At 39.9% G+C, this 17,628-nt stretch overlaps 1 protein-coding gene across 1 annotated transcript in view; it reads right to left on the bottom strand.

Annotated features, from left to right (window-relative positions):
- Nucleotides 1-17,628, bottom strand: part of DMD (dystrophin) — a 1,466,768-nt gene that overhangs the window by 1,120,813 nt on the left and 328,327 nt on the right. The window contains exons 26-27 of the mRNA XM_065405744.1: nt 6,209-6,319; nt 1,799-1,972 (exon numbers count right to left, since the gene is read on the bottom strand). Coding sequence (XP_065261816.1) covers nt 1,799-1,972; nt 6,209-6,319 — 285 coding nt within the window. The remainder of the gene's footprint in view (nt 1-1,798; nt 1,973-6,208; nt 6,320-17,628) is intronic.

Genomic DNA, 17,628 nt, shown 5'->3' with positions numbered 1-17,628 from the left:
AATTCTGTTATGCACTAAAAGCTTCTTACACTGAACTGGGAAAGAGAAACTCCCCTGAACTACAGAATATCAATAAATACAAAAAAGTGAAGAATTGAAATGGCAAGTTCCTTAAAGAAGTTTATTGTTGAGGTTCTTTTAGCTTCATTATATGCTCTCGCAATTTGTTGTGATGTGCTGAAATAATGTTTCATATACCTTGACAGAATTTCTTTTAAAAGAATCTAGACTGTATTTCTTCTTTTCTTGCTGATTGAGCTTGTATTAAATATTTTTGGGATTTTTTTTTATTACCAGTACCTCTTGTGATATTGTAGTGAAATAAAATCCATGTCCATAAAATAAGTGTAGACAATTCAGGTAAAGATATGATGCTTCTTCTGTTGCAGACCTGATAAGGGACACGCAGCACATCCTCTCTATAGTTTAATCTGAAGTTCATTAACAACTTGCTTCTCAAAAACATATTAATATTATTAATATAATTTTAATATAATTGTACAGATATATGTATATATCCCCATTCTTTCCAATGGATCTTCATGTGCCTTGCAAGATAAATACAAACTTCATCATTGAAATGCAGCCAACTTTGTATATAGAGCACAGCAAAGAAGATAGCTGTTGTGCAGCTCATGCTGATCCACCAGCATAGGTGGCGATGTGGTAAAAAATATAAGCAAAGACATTAGGACAAAACAATATGAGGTTTCCTAGTGTATCACAACTGTAAGTACTCTTCTGCTAAAAAGTTAGTTGCTGAATAGAGACATTGTAAATGCAGAATTTATAATTTCCATTTCATTCTTATGGTAGTGTGCCTACCACAGCTGCTGTGGTGTCTCATAAGAGTTCTAGTTTAGATGACTTATAGGACTAAATCTCCCATGATGCACTATGGCTCTCCCCTTTGTTGAAACATCATGGTTCATCAACGGAATCCCATGACTCTGGTGCATCACAGGAGCTGTAGCCTGGCCAGAGAGGCCACCCTATAGAGGAGACTGGTGGCATGAGGCACATGAACTGCAACACCCATGAGGCATTGCAACAGCTGAGGGGGACATGGATTAATGTTTAACAGATTTGAAACAGTCTGTTTTTTCATTTCCAAACCAATTTTTTTCAGAACTTTCCATTTTGATTTTTAAAAAAGATATTTCAACTTTTTAAGAACATAAGAATGGTCATACTGGGTCATACCAAAGGTCCATCTAGCCCAGTATCCTGTTTTCCGACAGTGGCTAATGTCAGGAGCTTCAAAGGGAATGAACAGAACAGATAATCATAAAGTGATGATTCTCCCAGTTTAGTATGAAAACAAATTCAAAATACAAAAATTTCCCACAGAATGGAAAGTTTGATTTTCAACCAGCTCTAGTAGCCAGTTTCAACATTTCAACCATATAATCAGTTTCCCCTGCTTTTTTGTAGAGTTCGAAACACATTTAAAAATATAGGGAAAATGTGATTTTAAAACTGCAAAAACTGGCAGAGTGACTCAGGCACATGTGTAATATCCGAGACAACTTAAAATGGATGAGTCCTTGATTTTCAAGAAAGAGAGAAGTAGGAAATAAACATATGGGGTGGGTATTTCAAACATTCTTAAGATACACAGGGTCACAAATTCCCATGAATTTCAATGGGATCGGTGCTCCTAAATCTCTTAGGCATTTTTGAAAATCATATATATATAAATCAATCAATCAATCAATCAATCCCAACCAGAATTACTTGACATGTGAATAGACAGGAAATTCATTGGAAAAAAAATCTCTGGACTGTACATACATACCATGCAATGATCCAACTGTGACTGCACTACCTCCTGCTCTACGCTCTTCATCTCCAACTTGGGCACCTGCAATTTTACTTCATCTAAAATTCTTTTACATTCCTGTAGACGCTGCTCAAAATTGGCTGGCTTCTGGAACAAGCGGAACTTCATGGAGACGTCTTGTAGTTTTTTCTGAAAAGTCAATATGGGTCAGTGGTAAAAATGGGAGGGAAAAATGTAGACATTCTCAGAATGGGTTACCAATCAGTATGTTTTCTCATGATTTCTTGCCCCTCAAAACATTTGATTCTTCAACTAGATCTCAGCTGACACCAGTCTTTGTTTCTATACAAGGAAGAAAATCCTTCCCTTCTCACTTGCAAAGGGCAACTAGATGCAACAGAACTGGTGATATTCTGTTGCATGGGAAAGAAGGGAATGGGTAGAAGGTGCCTGTGTAAGGATCTATACTCCCAGTGCAGAGCAGATGGTGAAAGCTCAATGTTCCCTAGCATGCAGGGGGATTGGGAGTGGCTCTCAGTATCCATTTTCCCTGCAAAGGGGATCACACCATACATAAGGCACCAGAAATGTAGCTCACTTCCATGATATAAGCTTTATAGGGATTGGGAGATAATCCTTCCTCTTGTCGCTGTAGGGGAAGCCCTGCACGAAGCTTGTGTACTGTACATAGGCTTGGCACAGGCTCTGGAATTTAGCTCTCATATAATCAGAGACTTTAAGGTTAGAAGGGACCCTTATGATCATCTAGATTGACTTCCTGCACATTTAATTAAAGTAGATTTAAGAAACAAACAAAACCCCTAGGTAAGCAGAGGAAAATTTCAAGTGGTTATTCCTGTGGCATATATGATGTTTCTATTTTCCCCATTTTTACATGCTATTTGTCTTCGTGAATTATTATTGTGCCTAATTACAAATCTCCACAACAAGTTTATGTTTGTTTATTTTTAATAAATAAAAGTAGTAAGGTACTGGAATCATGCTGGGGGCCAACATCTATGTGTATACATAGAACAAGTAACAGCACAGCTAGGGACAGAGCAAGCTTCTCCCAGAAATCACCCTGCCAGAATCCTGTCCACTGGGAAATGAACTGAGTCTACCAGTTTACTGCACTAATGGTAATGATGTTCAGTCATTAGTGACCTGGGCTTTCTTAGAACCAATGACCAAGAGGTGGTCTGCACCAATATATATGAATTGCATAAAAGCTAGTCAAGTCTCCATTGCACCAATTTAAGTTTCCTCTTTATTGTTGTTCTCAGCCAATGAAGTACTCATGTACTCCATCACATTTTGCCCTTTTTGGGGGGTGGAGGTGGAGATGGGTTATTTAGCCATGTATTATGCTGATTTTGTCTAAGAGGGTCTAACTCTTGGGTAGCTAAATACCCTAAAATGTAACTGGCTGTCATTTATATATAAGTAACCTTAATAGTAAAGTGTTTTATACAGAGTGCAACTGTGGAGTTTCAGGCAAGGAAGAGGACACAATCCATTTTGTCAATAATTCGGTGTAATGTTTATACTTTTAGATTCTCTGGTTATTGTATTTTAATAACACTGAAGTATTATTAATAATTTGTGTTATTCATTCATCTGTGAGGAAAGGGAGTCAACTGAGCATTTTCCTTCTTCTAGAGCAAGATGAGTTACGTAACAGAAGATCATAAGGTTATTATAAGGAGGAGGGAGAAAAATTGTTCTCCTTAATCTCTGAGGATAAAACAAGAAGCAATGGGTTTAAATTGCAGCAGGCGTAGTTTATATTGGACATTCGGAAAAACTTCTTGTCAGGATAGTTAACCACTGGAATAAATTGCCTAGGGAGGTTGTGGAATCTCCATCACTGGGGATTTTTAAGAGGAGGTTTGACAAACACCTTTCAGGGATGGTCTATATAATACTTAGTCCTGCCGTGAGTGCAGGGGACTGGACCAGATGATCTCTCGAGGTCCCTTCTAGTCCTACGATTCTATGATAAGTAACATAAAAAAAACAAACCACATAGAAATGTTTCCTTTTCTCCGCTGTATAACTGCTTTGAGCAAATCATCTACTTCTGAATTCCCAGCAATAGCACTTTATGATAAAGGACATGGGACTGGTTTTCAATTCCTCAAAATGTTTCTAACCTACTAGAAGTAAATGGTTCATTAGTTACCATGACAGAATAAGATTATTGTTTTAGCTAAACCTCCTTTCCCCCTTCCTTCTCTCAGGCTCAGAACATAGCTCCCAAGATACATTAATACAAAAAAGAGAAGTTTGGCAAGGGAGTAGCAGTTCCACCACTTTAAGCACAATTATATATTTTTTGCAGCTACCATTTATTTTGTTTAGATATTTCAATGAATATCATCACCATATTGAGTAGATAATGCATATAAGGAATTTTCCTTAGCAAAAAATAAATGTGTACAGTATTTATCTATAAATGTCTGCTCTTTGCAAAAAAAATAAGTAAAGACAGATGTTTTGCTGTCTGATTCATCACTGCGGTACTCCAGTTTTAAGTCAGTATAACTCAATTGATATCAATAGAGTTGCACTGTCTTAAAACTGGAGTAACAAAGTAAAAAATCAGCAACTTGTTAGTTTAAGTATAATGTGTTTAGTTTTCAGTAAAACTGTGATTGTGATTCATTTTATGTATACACAAAAAAACCCCTTTAAAATTATGTAAATTAACCAATTTTGGTTCAGATTTAAGTAACTGCATGTTATCTAAATGAGTCAATTCAGATTGACAAAACTCATAGTAATGTGCATGATCATTTAGAGGCCTTTTGAGGAACTCTTATCAGGACAAAAGGGTGTTAAGGAATCAACTCTATCACATGTAGGAAAAGAAATTAATGGCATATGTATCAAATAACTCCAAAAACATTAAGGCCTAAAAATCTCAGTAACCAGATCATCTCTCCAGCTGTTCATCTCCTCCTGTGAATAAGTCCTGTTTTAGGGAGGATATTCTTCTCCCAATACACACACATCTCCGTAAAGGTTAGCTTTTGCCTAACTTGCTCAGTAAGCCCAGAAATGTTCACCAGCTGTGTTGTTGAATGTACAAAGATCTATGTACGGATCCTTTTGAAACCAACATTTCATTGATGGAATGCTGGCACTATCAGAGTTGCCATGGAGACCAGCAGGGAAAGAGTTAACAGGAGATATGTAGGTAGTTACATATATTCATCAAGGAATGAATAGATCCCATAAGGAAGAGGAGATATTAAATAGCATCAAACATGTTTTTCAAAATAAATAACTTTTAACATTTTATTACTAGACTTTTCTATGTCCCTCAGCACCAAACATTACACACAAACATTAATCAATTCATCCTCTCAGCAGGTCTGTGAGCTAGGGAAGTATTATCATTCCCATTTTGGAGACTGGGAAATCGAGGCACGAATATTAAAGAAGACTTTGGCAGAGCTGGGGAAAAAACAGATAACCTCACTCACTGTCCTGTGCCTTAACTGCAAGATCAAACTCTTGCTCTTTGCTGTTAAATCATGGTGTTTTGCTTACCCTATCATGAAAGATGAGATGATCAATGATGTATTTTAACATGAGTATCAATGTATTTATTTCACAGCACCATGGAAGCTCGGTCTATTCAACTTTTGGCATGAATACTAAAGAGGATTATTGGGCCAGGAATATTTCAAAGACCATTTGGGAGGGCACAAAACAGAAAATGGAATTTTCTTGCTCCTAAATGTAATTAAGCCAGCCCTCATATCTAACGTGTCTCCCTTTGTTTATTAAGTGAGTTGGAATAACATGTTAGTTATCGCTTTTAATCAGCAATCAATTGCTCAGGCTGGACTTTGGTACTCCACTCATACCCCTTACATCTGGCAAGTGCTTAAAATATGGGAACTGTACATGAGGCTACATATCCTGCAAATAGTTTTCCAGAAATATTTAAAGTACACAGGAGACTTATTAAAATCATGCTTTTGTCCCTAAAATGGAGTCCCATACACTTGCCAACTGGCCTATTTTTAATACAAATATCTTAATATATCTCAAATGATGATATACCCAACACATCTTTTCTGGTGTTACTTTTTATGCTATTATTACTCCATAATGGGTCTACTGAATTGATTACAATTTTGATATGTGCAGCATTTGGTATGCTACAATTGTTGACCATTTTTGCCATACATTGTGGCAGGCAGAAATAAAAAAACAGCACTAATAAAATATAGCAGGAAATTTGTTATCTGATTCTGTGATTTGTTATGCTGACTACTGTTACATAATAGCTCAAAGTTTCAAGGAACAACTGAAACACCACATATACATAAATATAAATTATCAAGAATATTTCAACATATAACACAGTGTTGTGTATAGGAAGAACAGGAGGAAATGGAGGTTACATACCTGTGCAACATCAATTTGGGAGAAAACTCTTTTGGCAGCATCCTTACCCTGGCTTCGTTTTTTCATTTCTTCCAAACTGATCTCATGGCTTGTCAAATCAGATTGTATTTTCTGTTGGAAAACAAACTTAGTAATCAGATGTATTTGAAACATACTTTATCCTACTACAATCGGAGTATCTAATTCCTGACATATATTAAAGAGACATTAAGCGATATTAAAACTCTGGAAGAAATAATTTAAAGAAGAAATATTTGTTTACTTCCTTATAATTCATTTTATTTTACTTTCTTGTGTGCAAACTCAATAATACCTTCTCCTCCTGCTTAAATGTAAAGCCAAATTCTGAGTTTGTGACAATGACGACAATCTGTTGCTAAGGACATTACAATTACATTGCAGATACTGAATATAGATTTCCTTCTCAAGAGAAGCAGATGGATTACCATTGTTTGCCTTTGAAAAAAAATCTAAAGTAATTATGGAAAAGAAACATACATAAACAGGTAAAGGAGTTTACTTGGATATTTTTATTTCTTGTTTGACCTGTTGTGTTAATAGCTTTTTAGGAGATTTTTTATATAAATTATAAATATTTTGATCAAACTACCTGATATGTACAGTAAATGACATCATCTTACACTGGTATGTATTCCGATATCTATAAATGTTATTTAACTTGTGGTTTAGGACTCACTGACCAAAACTTGCATTCACTGTCTGCTAAGAAAAGGCAAATGTACAACAGTAGGCTGATGACAAAGGACATTCATGCATTCATCTGAGCCATTTTTTAGTGAATATTTCTGTCTGTCATTTTCAGCAAGAACCAGCAGGTGATCAAATTACTACAATGCAAATTTCAGCCCTTGTCATCTCATCATAAATCAGTCTGATAAAAAGACACCAATTGATTTAAGCAAAGCTGACCAATGCTATAACATGCAAAACAATTCATATAATGCATATTGATATAACCCAATTTAGACCATTTCAAAACAATTTATGTGGAAATTGTTAGAAAATGAATATCTGCTAGTAGCAGATTGCTTAACAATTACTGCTGAGAATAGGAACTCTGAAATAACTATTAGCTTTTTTCTCATCAGGAAGAATATTTGAAACCATTATTGCTAAATGGAAAAAAAAAATCTAACTGTAACTTTGATCTATTCCCTGTATTAATTACACAAAACTCTCACAAAACCACTACAGCCTACCTACACGTAGATGCATTTCTAAGGTACACTATCTCTTAAAACAAAAAAACTGTATTTCAAGAAAAGAAATAAGAACTTAAACTTTATATTGCCACAGAAATTAGGAACAAGCTTTTTCATTTAGTTTAAATGTGAACAAATTTGAAAATTACAAAATATTTTTTTTTAAAATCACATCTTCATTTGTATGTTGCTTACAAAGCTATATATACTGTATGCTGCATGTGTGATGATCAACATGGGCATAAAGACTTTTTTATAAAGGTGTCCAGTGCAGGGGCGGCTCCAGGCACCAGCGCAGCAAGAGCGTGCCTGGGGCAGCAAGCCGCGCGGGGCGGCCTGCCGGTCGCTGTGAGGTCGAGAGTCAGGCAGCCTTCGGCGGCACGCCTGCGGGAGGTCTACCGGTCCCGCGGCTTCGGCGGCAATTCGGCGGTGGGCACGCCAAAGGCGCGGGACCGGCAGATCACCCGCAGACACGCCGCTTGGGGCGGCAAAAAACATAGAGCCGACCCTGGTCCAGTGTATAATAAAACTATAAGAGAGATAAGAATCTTAGAGTAGTTGGGCACCAGCGTGTCCTGCTGTACTATACAAGTATTAAAATACATTTTTAAAGAAACAGGCGTACAGAAATTTGTAAAACCCCATTAGCAATGATAAACCCTTTATGTTTTCGAGGCTCAGATACACAGTATTATTTATAGAACTAGTTAGAAATTTTCCGATGGAAAATTCGGTCAGGAAATGATGATTTGTTTAAAATGAAATGTTTAGCCGAAACATGTTGATTTAGAAAAAAATTCCTTTTAAAAAAAAATCAGAATGGAGAGTCAAATATTCCATTTTGACCTTTTCAGAATGGAATGTTTGATTTGCCATTTCAAAATGACTTTTTGTTTCAATATTTAAATATTTGACATTATATAATAAAATTTTAAAATGTCAAAATCAGAACAAAACTTTTCCATTTTATAAAATACTTTGATCAGTTCCCTCCTCGCCCCCCAAATTTCATTTCACAGGAGATTTCATTTTTGTTCTATTAAGGAACAGAAAAAAAATCAAAATCACAGTTTCCAAGGAAACGGAAAATCCGCTTGCCATGAGTTTCAATTATTAAATTCTGAGCTCAAGTATACTAATGCATAAAAATTGACATGCAAAAAATTACAAAGGACTGTGACTCTGGTTTGTTCTGATATAGCACAGGGAGGCAAAGGAGAGGGACAACAGGGACCAAGAACTTCATGAGGCCTTTGCACCCTCTGCCACTTATGGGGCAGGTATGGAGAGAAGCAGTGCTGGCTGAGACAGATGTGGGAGACGTTATTCAACCAGAACCCCTGTTGCACCTAATGCCATTCCCTGCAACTACCCCCACAGCAGGATCAGAGGAGGGGAACAGTGCTGCTCAGCATATGGAGCTGGAAGAAGCCAGTCTATCAGGCTCCCTGCCCCCACCAGCAGCCTAGATACACTCCACTCCTCCACCACCAGTTGTGCAGGGGTGAGGAGCTGCCCTGACTGGGAATATAAAGTGCAAGCCGGGAGTAGCAAGCAGCAACCTAAGGATTCCCCCAGGCAGCAACCTATGGATGTCTCTGTCTGAGAAAACCATTAAACTAGTCTTTGAATAACTACTGCTAGTTTGTTTGATGGGTAGGTGGAAGGGACTGCAGTGATAGGTTTCTACTGCCCATAAAAATATCTATTTATGGAATTTAATGAAACCCCATGCAACTGGCCATTTTGCTTCACTGCACCTTTTTGAGACCAAAAGCAATGTAAAATATTTGCCAAGTACAGATGATGTGCTCAGCTTTGTACAGAACAGAGAGAAAGACATGGTCCTACACTCGTGGGCTTACAATTTGGAGGACAAAATAATACATCTTACTTCCTGTTGCCATCCCCTCTCCTATTATGGCCCCAAAGTGCCTAACTCTAAGTATGAGAGTAGCTACATTGACTTACCTGATGCAAGTGACGTTTGTCCATACAAAAAGAAAAAGAAAACATTTCACTCATTCTTCCTTTAGGACTTTTACTTTAGAAAATCCTAACTATCATAAAATATGCTTAGTCTAGCTTGTAATTTGGGGCCTCTGGTTGAGCCAGCACCCTCAGAGCTGTGTGATGGATGTGCAGCTGCTATGCAATAATTTAGGAATATTGATCTGTAATAATGTTATGAATGTTTTATGTGACCCGTATGGGGAGACAGTCACTGTATAGCTATATTGGGTTATTGGACTCTGCACAGGTCAGAAAATGGTTTGGAAGAGTTATCTGAGGGAAGGGATCAGAAGGAGATCCCATCAACCAGAAGGAATGGGATGGGAGTTCCACGACCACCACTCCCAAGAGGAGGAGATGGGTGGTGGTAGTCGGGGACTTCCTCATAAGGGGGATGGAGTCATCCATATGCCATCCAGACTGGGAGACTCGAGAAGTGTGCTGTCGAGACTGATTAAGCCCTCGGACCACTACCCCCTTTTTACTTCTCCATGTGGGCAGCAATGATTCTGTCAAGAATGACATTGAGTGGGTCACTGCAGACCATGTGGCTCTGGGAAGAAGGATAAAGGAGTCTGAGGTTCAAGTCATGTTCTCATCCATCCTACCTGTTGAAGGAAAAGGCCCAGGTAGGGACCATCGAATTGTAGAGGTAAATGTGCAGTTATGCAGGTGGTATCAGAGCTTTGGATTCTTCCACCATGGGATGTTGTTCCAGGAAGAAAGATTGATAGGAAGAGATGGGATCCACCTAATGGAGAGAGGGAAGAGCATCTTCGCAGGCAGGCTTGCTAACCTAGTGAGGAGGGCTTTAAACTAGGTTCACCGGGGGATGGTGAGCTAAGCCCAGAGGTAAGGGGGGAAGTGGGATACCGGGAGGAAACACAAGGAGGAGGGTGCAACAGGGGAGGCCTCCTGATTTATACTGAGAAAGTACGGCAATTAGCTAGTTATCTTAGGTGCCTGTACACGAATGCAAGAAGCCCGGGAAACAAGCAGGAGGAATTGGAAGTCCTGGCACAGTCAAAGAACTATGATATGATTGGAATAACAGACTTGGTGGGGTAACTCAGATGATTGCAGCACTGTCATGGATGGGCATAAACTGTTCAGGAAGGACAGGTGGGGGAGAAAAGATGGAGGAGATGCACTGTATGTAAGAGAGCAGTATGATTGCTCCGAGCTCCAAACTGGAGAAAAGACTGCTGAAAGTCTTTGGATTAAGTTTAGAGGGGAGAGCAACAAGGGTGAGGTTGAGGTGGGCATCTGCTATAGAGCACCAGACCAGGAGATTGAGGTAGATGAGGCTTTCTTCAGACAACTAACAGAAGTTTCCAAAATACAGGACCTGGTTCTCATGGGGGGGGGCCTTCAATCACCCTGACATCTGCTGGGAGAGCAATACAGCAGTGCACAGACAATACAGGAAGTTTTTGGAGAGTGTTGGGTGCAACTTCCTGGTGCAAGTACTGGAGGAACCAAATACGGGTCGTGCTCCTCTTGACCTGCTGCTCACAAACAGGGAAGAATCAGTAGGGGAAGTAGAAGTGGTTGGCAACCTAGACAGCAGTGACCATGAAATGGTCGAGTTCAGGATCCTGACAGAAGAAAGAAAGGAGAGCAGCAGAATACGGACCCTGGACTTCAGAAAAACAGACTGACTCCATCAGGAAACTGATGGGCAGGATCCCCTGGGAGCTAACATGAGGGGGAAAGGAGTCCAGCAGAGCTGGCTGTATTTTAAAGAAGCATTATTGAAGGTGAATGAACAAACCGTCCTGATGTGCAGAAAGAATAGCAAATATGGCAGGTGATCATCTTGTCTTAACAGAGAACTCTTCAGTGAGCTTCAACACAAAGAGGAAGCTTACGAGAAATGGAAACTTGGAATGATAACTAGGGAGAAGTATAAAAATATTGCTCGAGCATCCAGGGGTGTAATCAGGAAGGCCAAAGAAGAATTGGAGTTGCAGCTAGCTTTTATGCTTTTTTTGCCTTGGTCTTCACAGACAAGGTCAGCTCCCAGACTGCTACACTAGGCAACACAGTATGGGGAGGAGGTGAGCAGCCCTCAGTGGTGAAAGAACAGGTTAAGGACTACTTAGAAAAGCTGGACATGCACAAGTCCATGCGTCCGGACCTAATGCATCTGAGGGGGCTGAGGGAGTTGGATTTCAGAGCCATTGGCCATTATCTTTGAAAACTCATGGCAATCGGGGGAGGTCCCGGACAATTGGAAAAAGGCAAATATAGTGCCCATCTTTAAAAAAGGGAAGAAGGAGAATCCGGGGAACTACCGACCAGTTAGCCGCTCTTCAGTCCCAGGGAAAATCATGGAGCAGGTCATCAAGGAATCCATTTTGAAGCACTTGGAGGAGAGGAAGGTGATCAAGAACAGTCAACATGGATTCACCAAGGTCAAGCCATGCCTGACCAACCTGATCACATTTTATGATGAGATAACTGGCTCTGTGGATATGGGGAAAGCAGTGGACATCTTGAATTTAACAAAGCTTTTGAAACAGTCTCCCACAGTATTCTTGCCAGCAAGTTAAAAAAGTATGGATTGGATGAATGGAGTATAAGGTGGATAGAAAGTTGGCTAGATCATTGCGCTCAACAGGTAGTGATCAATGGCTCGATGTCTAGTTGGCAGCCGGTATCAAGCAGAGTGCCCCAGGGGTTGGTCCTGGGGCCGGTTTTGTTCAACATCTTCATTTATGATCTGGATGATGGGATGGATTGCACCCTCAGCAAGTTCGCAGATGACACTAAGCTTGGGGGGGAGGTAAATATGCTGGAGACTAGGGATAGGGGCCAGAGTGACCTAGACAAACTGAAGGATTGGGACAAAAGAAATCTAATGAGGTTCAACAAGGACAAGTTCAGAGTCCTGCACTTAGGACGGAAGAATCCCATGCACTGCTACAGGCTGGAGACCGACTGGCTAAGCGGCAGTTCTGCAGTGGACAAGAAGCTGGATATGAGTCAACAGCGTGCCCTTGTTGCCAAGAAGGCTAAGAACATATTGAGCTGCATTAGTAGGAGCATTGGCAGGAGATCGTGGGAAGTGATTATTCCCCTCTATTCAGCACTGGTGAGGCCACATCTGAAGTATTGCATCCAGTTTTGGCCCCCCCACTACAGAAAGGATATGGACAAACTGGAGACAGTCCAGCGGAGGGAAACAAAAATGATTAGGGGGCTGGGGCACATGACTTATGAGGAGAGGCTGAGGGAACTGGGCTTATTTAGTCTGCAGAAGAGAAGGGTGAGGGGGGATTTGATAGCAGCCTTCAACTATCCAAAGGGAGGGTTCCAAAGAGGATGGAGCTAGGCTGTTCTCAGTGGTGGCAGATGACAAAACAAGAAGCAATGGTTTCAAGTTGCAGTGCGGGAGGTGTAGGTTGGATATTAGGAAAAACTATTTCACTAGGAGGGTGAAGCAGCACTGGAATGGGTTACATAGGGAGGTGGTGGAATCTCCATCCTTTGAGGTTTTTAAGGCCCGGCTTGACAAATCCCTGGGTGGGATGATTTAGTTGGTGTTTGTCCTGCTTTGTTCAGGGGGTTGGACTAGATGACCTCCTGAGGTCTCTTCCAACCCTAATCTTCTATGATTCTTAAAAAGAACAGGAGTACTTGTGGACTAGAGACTAACAAATTTATTTGAGCATAAGCTTTCGTGGGCTACAGCCCACTTCATCAGATGCATAGAATGGAACACACAGAAAGAAGATATTTATACATACAGAGAACATGAAAAGGTGGAAGTAGCCATACCAACTGTAAGAGGCCAATCAATGGAGATGAGCTATCATCAGCAGGAGAAAAAACATTCTGATTCTGTGACTCGCATGTATGAATGAATTGGTCTAGCTTAATAGGAGGCTGTAGGAAAAACAAGCAGGAAGGCAACACAATGTTCTCATTAAGCTGCCTCCCAATAAGGGGGGCATTGCAAGACAAAGGCCAAGCTATTAGATGGTAAAGATGCTACTTCTAGGCTCCAACTCCAAGCTACACAGCTGTTTTGCCAAGTCTGAAAATGTAGAGATCAAAGGGACAGTTAAAAGGCAGGGGCAGGGGGGGCAGGGTGGAGAGGAGAGTTGTCAGTGAGCTGTTCCTGTTGAGAACAGACTGATAAGGACACAGAGACAGAAACTGCAGGAATGCCTGAAACAGTTAGCCCTTTCCCAAACTTCCAGGAAATGGGCAGCCGTAAGAAGGTAAACATGCATATAGTCTGAGTATTGTGTTAAGGTATTTTTCTCTGAAATGCTTAGTTGTAAATTAATAATTCTTTTCTTTAAGAAGGCTGCCTGGTCACCATATTAACCACTGGTCATAGCTCCTGAAGAGAACTGCTGCTACTGAACTGAAGTAGGACCTGCTGAGGTGATCCCTGTTAATACCAGGAGAGCGGAAGAATTGCATGATTCTACCCTGAGAGAGGTGATGGCTTGTGGCCTGAGAAGGGGTGCACTCAAAGAGACCAGGAGAGCTCAGGGGTGCAATTAGATCAGTAAGGTGATGCCCTGCACCAGTGACATTGATTTCCTGATCACATTCACAGCTCTCTGGCTTTTCTCTGCACATATGCCACAGTGCAGCCTTAGAAATTATTAATAATTGACACCATATTGCTCTACGCTGTTTTATTCAGTATCTGTGGTAACCAATACCTTGGATCAGTGCATTTTGTTGTTTGAGATTTATCAGTCTTTATTTATCAGTAATGATTGCTATGAAATTCATTAGATGGAGATTGCCAAAGATGGTATAATTCACGTATGTGAGGTGGCTGGAAGGTCAATTCAACCAGTAATCTTTTTATATAAACTTGTTGAAAAAAATCCAGAATGGTTTTGAAAAAATGATATGAACTGAGTTTTTTTCAATAGAAAAAAAAACACACTCATTAGGGGTTTTCAAGGCTCCTGTTAAGGATAAAGACTTGTTTTACTAACTGACCAGTGTGTCCTTCAAAGTAGCTGTCTATTCAGGAACACTGGAAACTTGTTTTGAGTGAGCAATATTGACGGAATCCCTTTTGGATGTATCTTTTCAGGGGAGCACTTAAACAGCTCAGCACTGTGATGAGCTTTAAGTGTGACAGGGAGCCTGAAGCATCATCACCAGATCTGCCAGCAGCTACTACCACCACATGATGCACCCAGGCATTCACACTGTTGGGTCTTCTTTCTTCTTATCTTGAAAGAATGATCATACGGGGGGACTGTTTGATGGGGGCAGAACTCAAAAGCCCACTGGTAAATCAGCAACATAGAGACCTGGGAGAAGGGTCAGAATCTAGGCGGGGGGGGGGGGGTGAAGGGGTAGGGGGAGCATGGGCTGTTATAGCAGGGATAAGGGAGAGACAAGAGAGAACACAGAGGGGAAATCAAATCTGTATCTTAGATGTCTGTATACTAATGTGAGAAGTATGGGGAATAAGCAGGAAGAATTAGAAATGCTAGTTAATAAAAACAACTATAACAGCTGGCATCACAGAGACTTGGTGGGATAATACACACAACTGGAATATTGTTATAGAAGGGTACAACTTGCTCAGGAAGGACAGGCAGGGAAAAAAGGAAGAAGGTGTTGCCTTGTATATTAAAAATGTATACACGTGGACTGAGGTTGAGATGGAAATAGGAAACAAACTTGTTGAAAGTCTCCGAGTAAGGATAAAAGGGATGAAAAACAAGGGTGGTGTCAACCAGGAAGAAGAGGTGGATGAGGCTTTTTTTAAACAACAACAACAAAAATCATCCAAAGCATGATGATGGTGATGATGGGGGACTTCAACTAACCACACATCTGTTGGGAAAATAACACAGCAGGGCACAGATTAATACAAAAAAGTTCTTGGAATGTATTGGAGACCATGTTTTTATTTCAGAAAGGAGAGAAAGCTACAAGGGGAGAGTCTGTTCTAGATTTGATTTTGACAAATAGGGAGGAACTATTTGAGAATATGAAAGTGGAAGGCAGCTTGGGTGAAAGTGATCATGAAATGATAGAGTTCACAATTCTAAGGAATAGTAGGAGGGAAAGCAGCACTGTAAAGGTAATGACTTTCAAGAAGGCAGACTTTAGCAAACTCAGGGAATTGGTAGGTAAGATCCCATGGGAGCAAATCTACAGGGAAAAACAGTTCAAGAGAGCTGACTATTTTTCAAGAAGACTTTATTAAGGGCACAAGAACAAACTATCCCATTGGGTAGGAAAGAAAGGAAGTATGGCAAGAGAACACCCAGGCTTAACCAGGAGATCTTCAATGTTCTGAAACTCAAAAGAGTCCTACAAAATCTATAACCCCAAACTGTCTCCCAGCACGGACATCTGATATCCCTCTGACAGACTGCCAAACAAGAACAATTCGCTAAAGAATAGAGAAGGAGAGAATGTAAGAGTTAAATGGTTTATTAATAGTTTTAAATATTTTAATTCCTTCCCCCACCCGTCCCTTTCCCTTTAAGTGAATCCCCCCCCCTTTAAGTTTTTAATCAATATTTTAAAAAATTCTTGTTTTTGTGGCATACAACAAATGAAAGAAGTCCCTGGCAAATAAGCCCCGAGACCATCTTAGAATAAAATAGGATAACTTCAAAAATTATAACACCCTAATAATCTAAACCAATCCTCATCATAGTCCTCTGCAAAAAAAAAAATGGTTTGGGTTAGATATATAAGACAAGATATATCTTATCTATGCATTCTCATATCTCTGATATTCCCTGACTCAGGAGTGTAGTGGGTATGTGGTACAAAGCTGGCTTAAACTTGGGAAATCTCTGGTTGCCCCTGTAGGGCATCTCTCCATTTAATGTCACAGTGAGGAACAGAGCTGGGGGGCCAGGAGAAGGAGATTGGAGTGGTGGATGTGGTCAAGTGCAAGACTAGGACAAAGATGATGAGGAAGGCAACAAGTGCACACTGAATGATTACAACTGCAGTGTGTTAGCACACGGTTGTTCTGATGGATTCAGCAATGGCAATGTGCATGGATCAATTGATTGTGGTACAAATGAGTCAAATGAATCTCTGTTCAAAGTGATCAATAAGTATACACATATTAAGAGAAAAATAAACTAGGAATGAATATCCTAAGGCTGTGTCCGTTCATCTATTTACCAATGAAAATTAACTCCAGAAGCCAAAACGCATCTTGATTGCTCAGAAGCCAAAGCAATACTCACCCAAATAAATTGTGGGTGTCAGTGTCATGTAAATATGATATATGGTATTCAATATTACAAATATTTGTTTCTTTCTCCTCAAGTACCTCATCAATTAACTCAAAGTTTGTTTTCCAAACTACTTAGTTCAACCTCAGAGTCACTCTAGAAAGCACATAATTGAACAATGCTTATTGCAGTAGGTCAGGCCTAACATGGTAGAGATAAAAGTGTTGTGTTTAAATAAAAAAAGTGTTATGGGACATTCCATGGAGACTGCTCTATCTTCCTTTTAAAAATTGCTCTGCTGGCAAAATATGAAGCATCACCTAAGAACAAAGTACTGAAGAGAAGAAGCACATTAGAGAAAAGACCAGAAAAAACTGTAGAATAGATTGTAAGAAAGAAAGATCTACTTAATTGACACCCGTTTGCAATCTCAGCAAAAAGAGGTCAAAGGTTAAATGGATCTTGAACGGACCAAGACACATCAGTATATCATCCTCTACCCTATTCGCTCCACCAGTGGTGCCAGCCGTGATGCCTCCTGGCATTCACTTCTGCCACAATCATCTCAATGCTTTTTTCCTTCCATTTTTTATTCTGGTCCATCAATCCACTGCAGCACTCTAATTCTAAAGACTCACAAGATTTTTTTTTTAAATCCACCCTTATTCCGTTCTTTCTGCTCCCAGAGCTCCTTGTCTATGTTGTCTTGTTTAGACTGCATCTTGTGCCTTGGACTTCGAAGTCTATTGTTGCATAAAAAATGATGTCACTATGAGCGAGGGAGCTTAAACTGCCTAGGATGTATCTGTTCTGAGGATAAAGACATTCAGTTGCCAGATCAACAAAACAAAAATAAACAAAGAGGCACTTATCAGATTAAAGGATCTGATTTAATATTGCTATGAGGACTGCTTGTATGAGAAGAGGACTTTTTGGGATATTCAGTCCAGTATTTCTATAACTAAAAATCATTTTTAAAAGATAAATG

This window comes from Emys orbicularis, chromosome 1, assembly GCF_028017835.1.
Source record: "Emys orbicularis isolate rEmyOrb1 chromosome 1, rEmyOrb1.hap1, whole genome shotgun sequence".
NCBI classification, from domain to species: Eukaryota; Metazoa; Chordata; order Testudines; family Emydidae; genus Emys; species Emys orbicularis.
The sequence above is the reverse complement of the archived record's forward strand: the minus strand, read 5'-3'. Positions and strand labels throughout refer to the sequence as shown.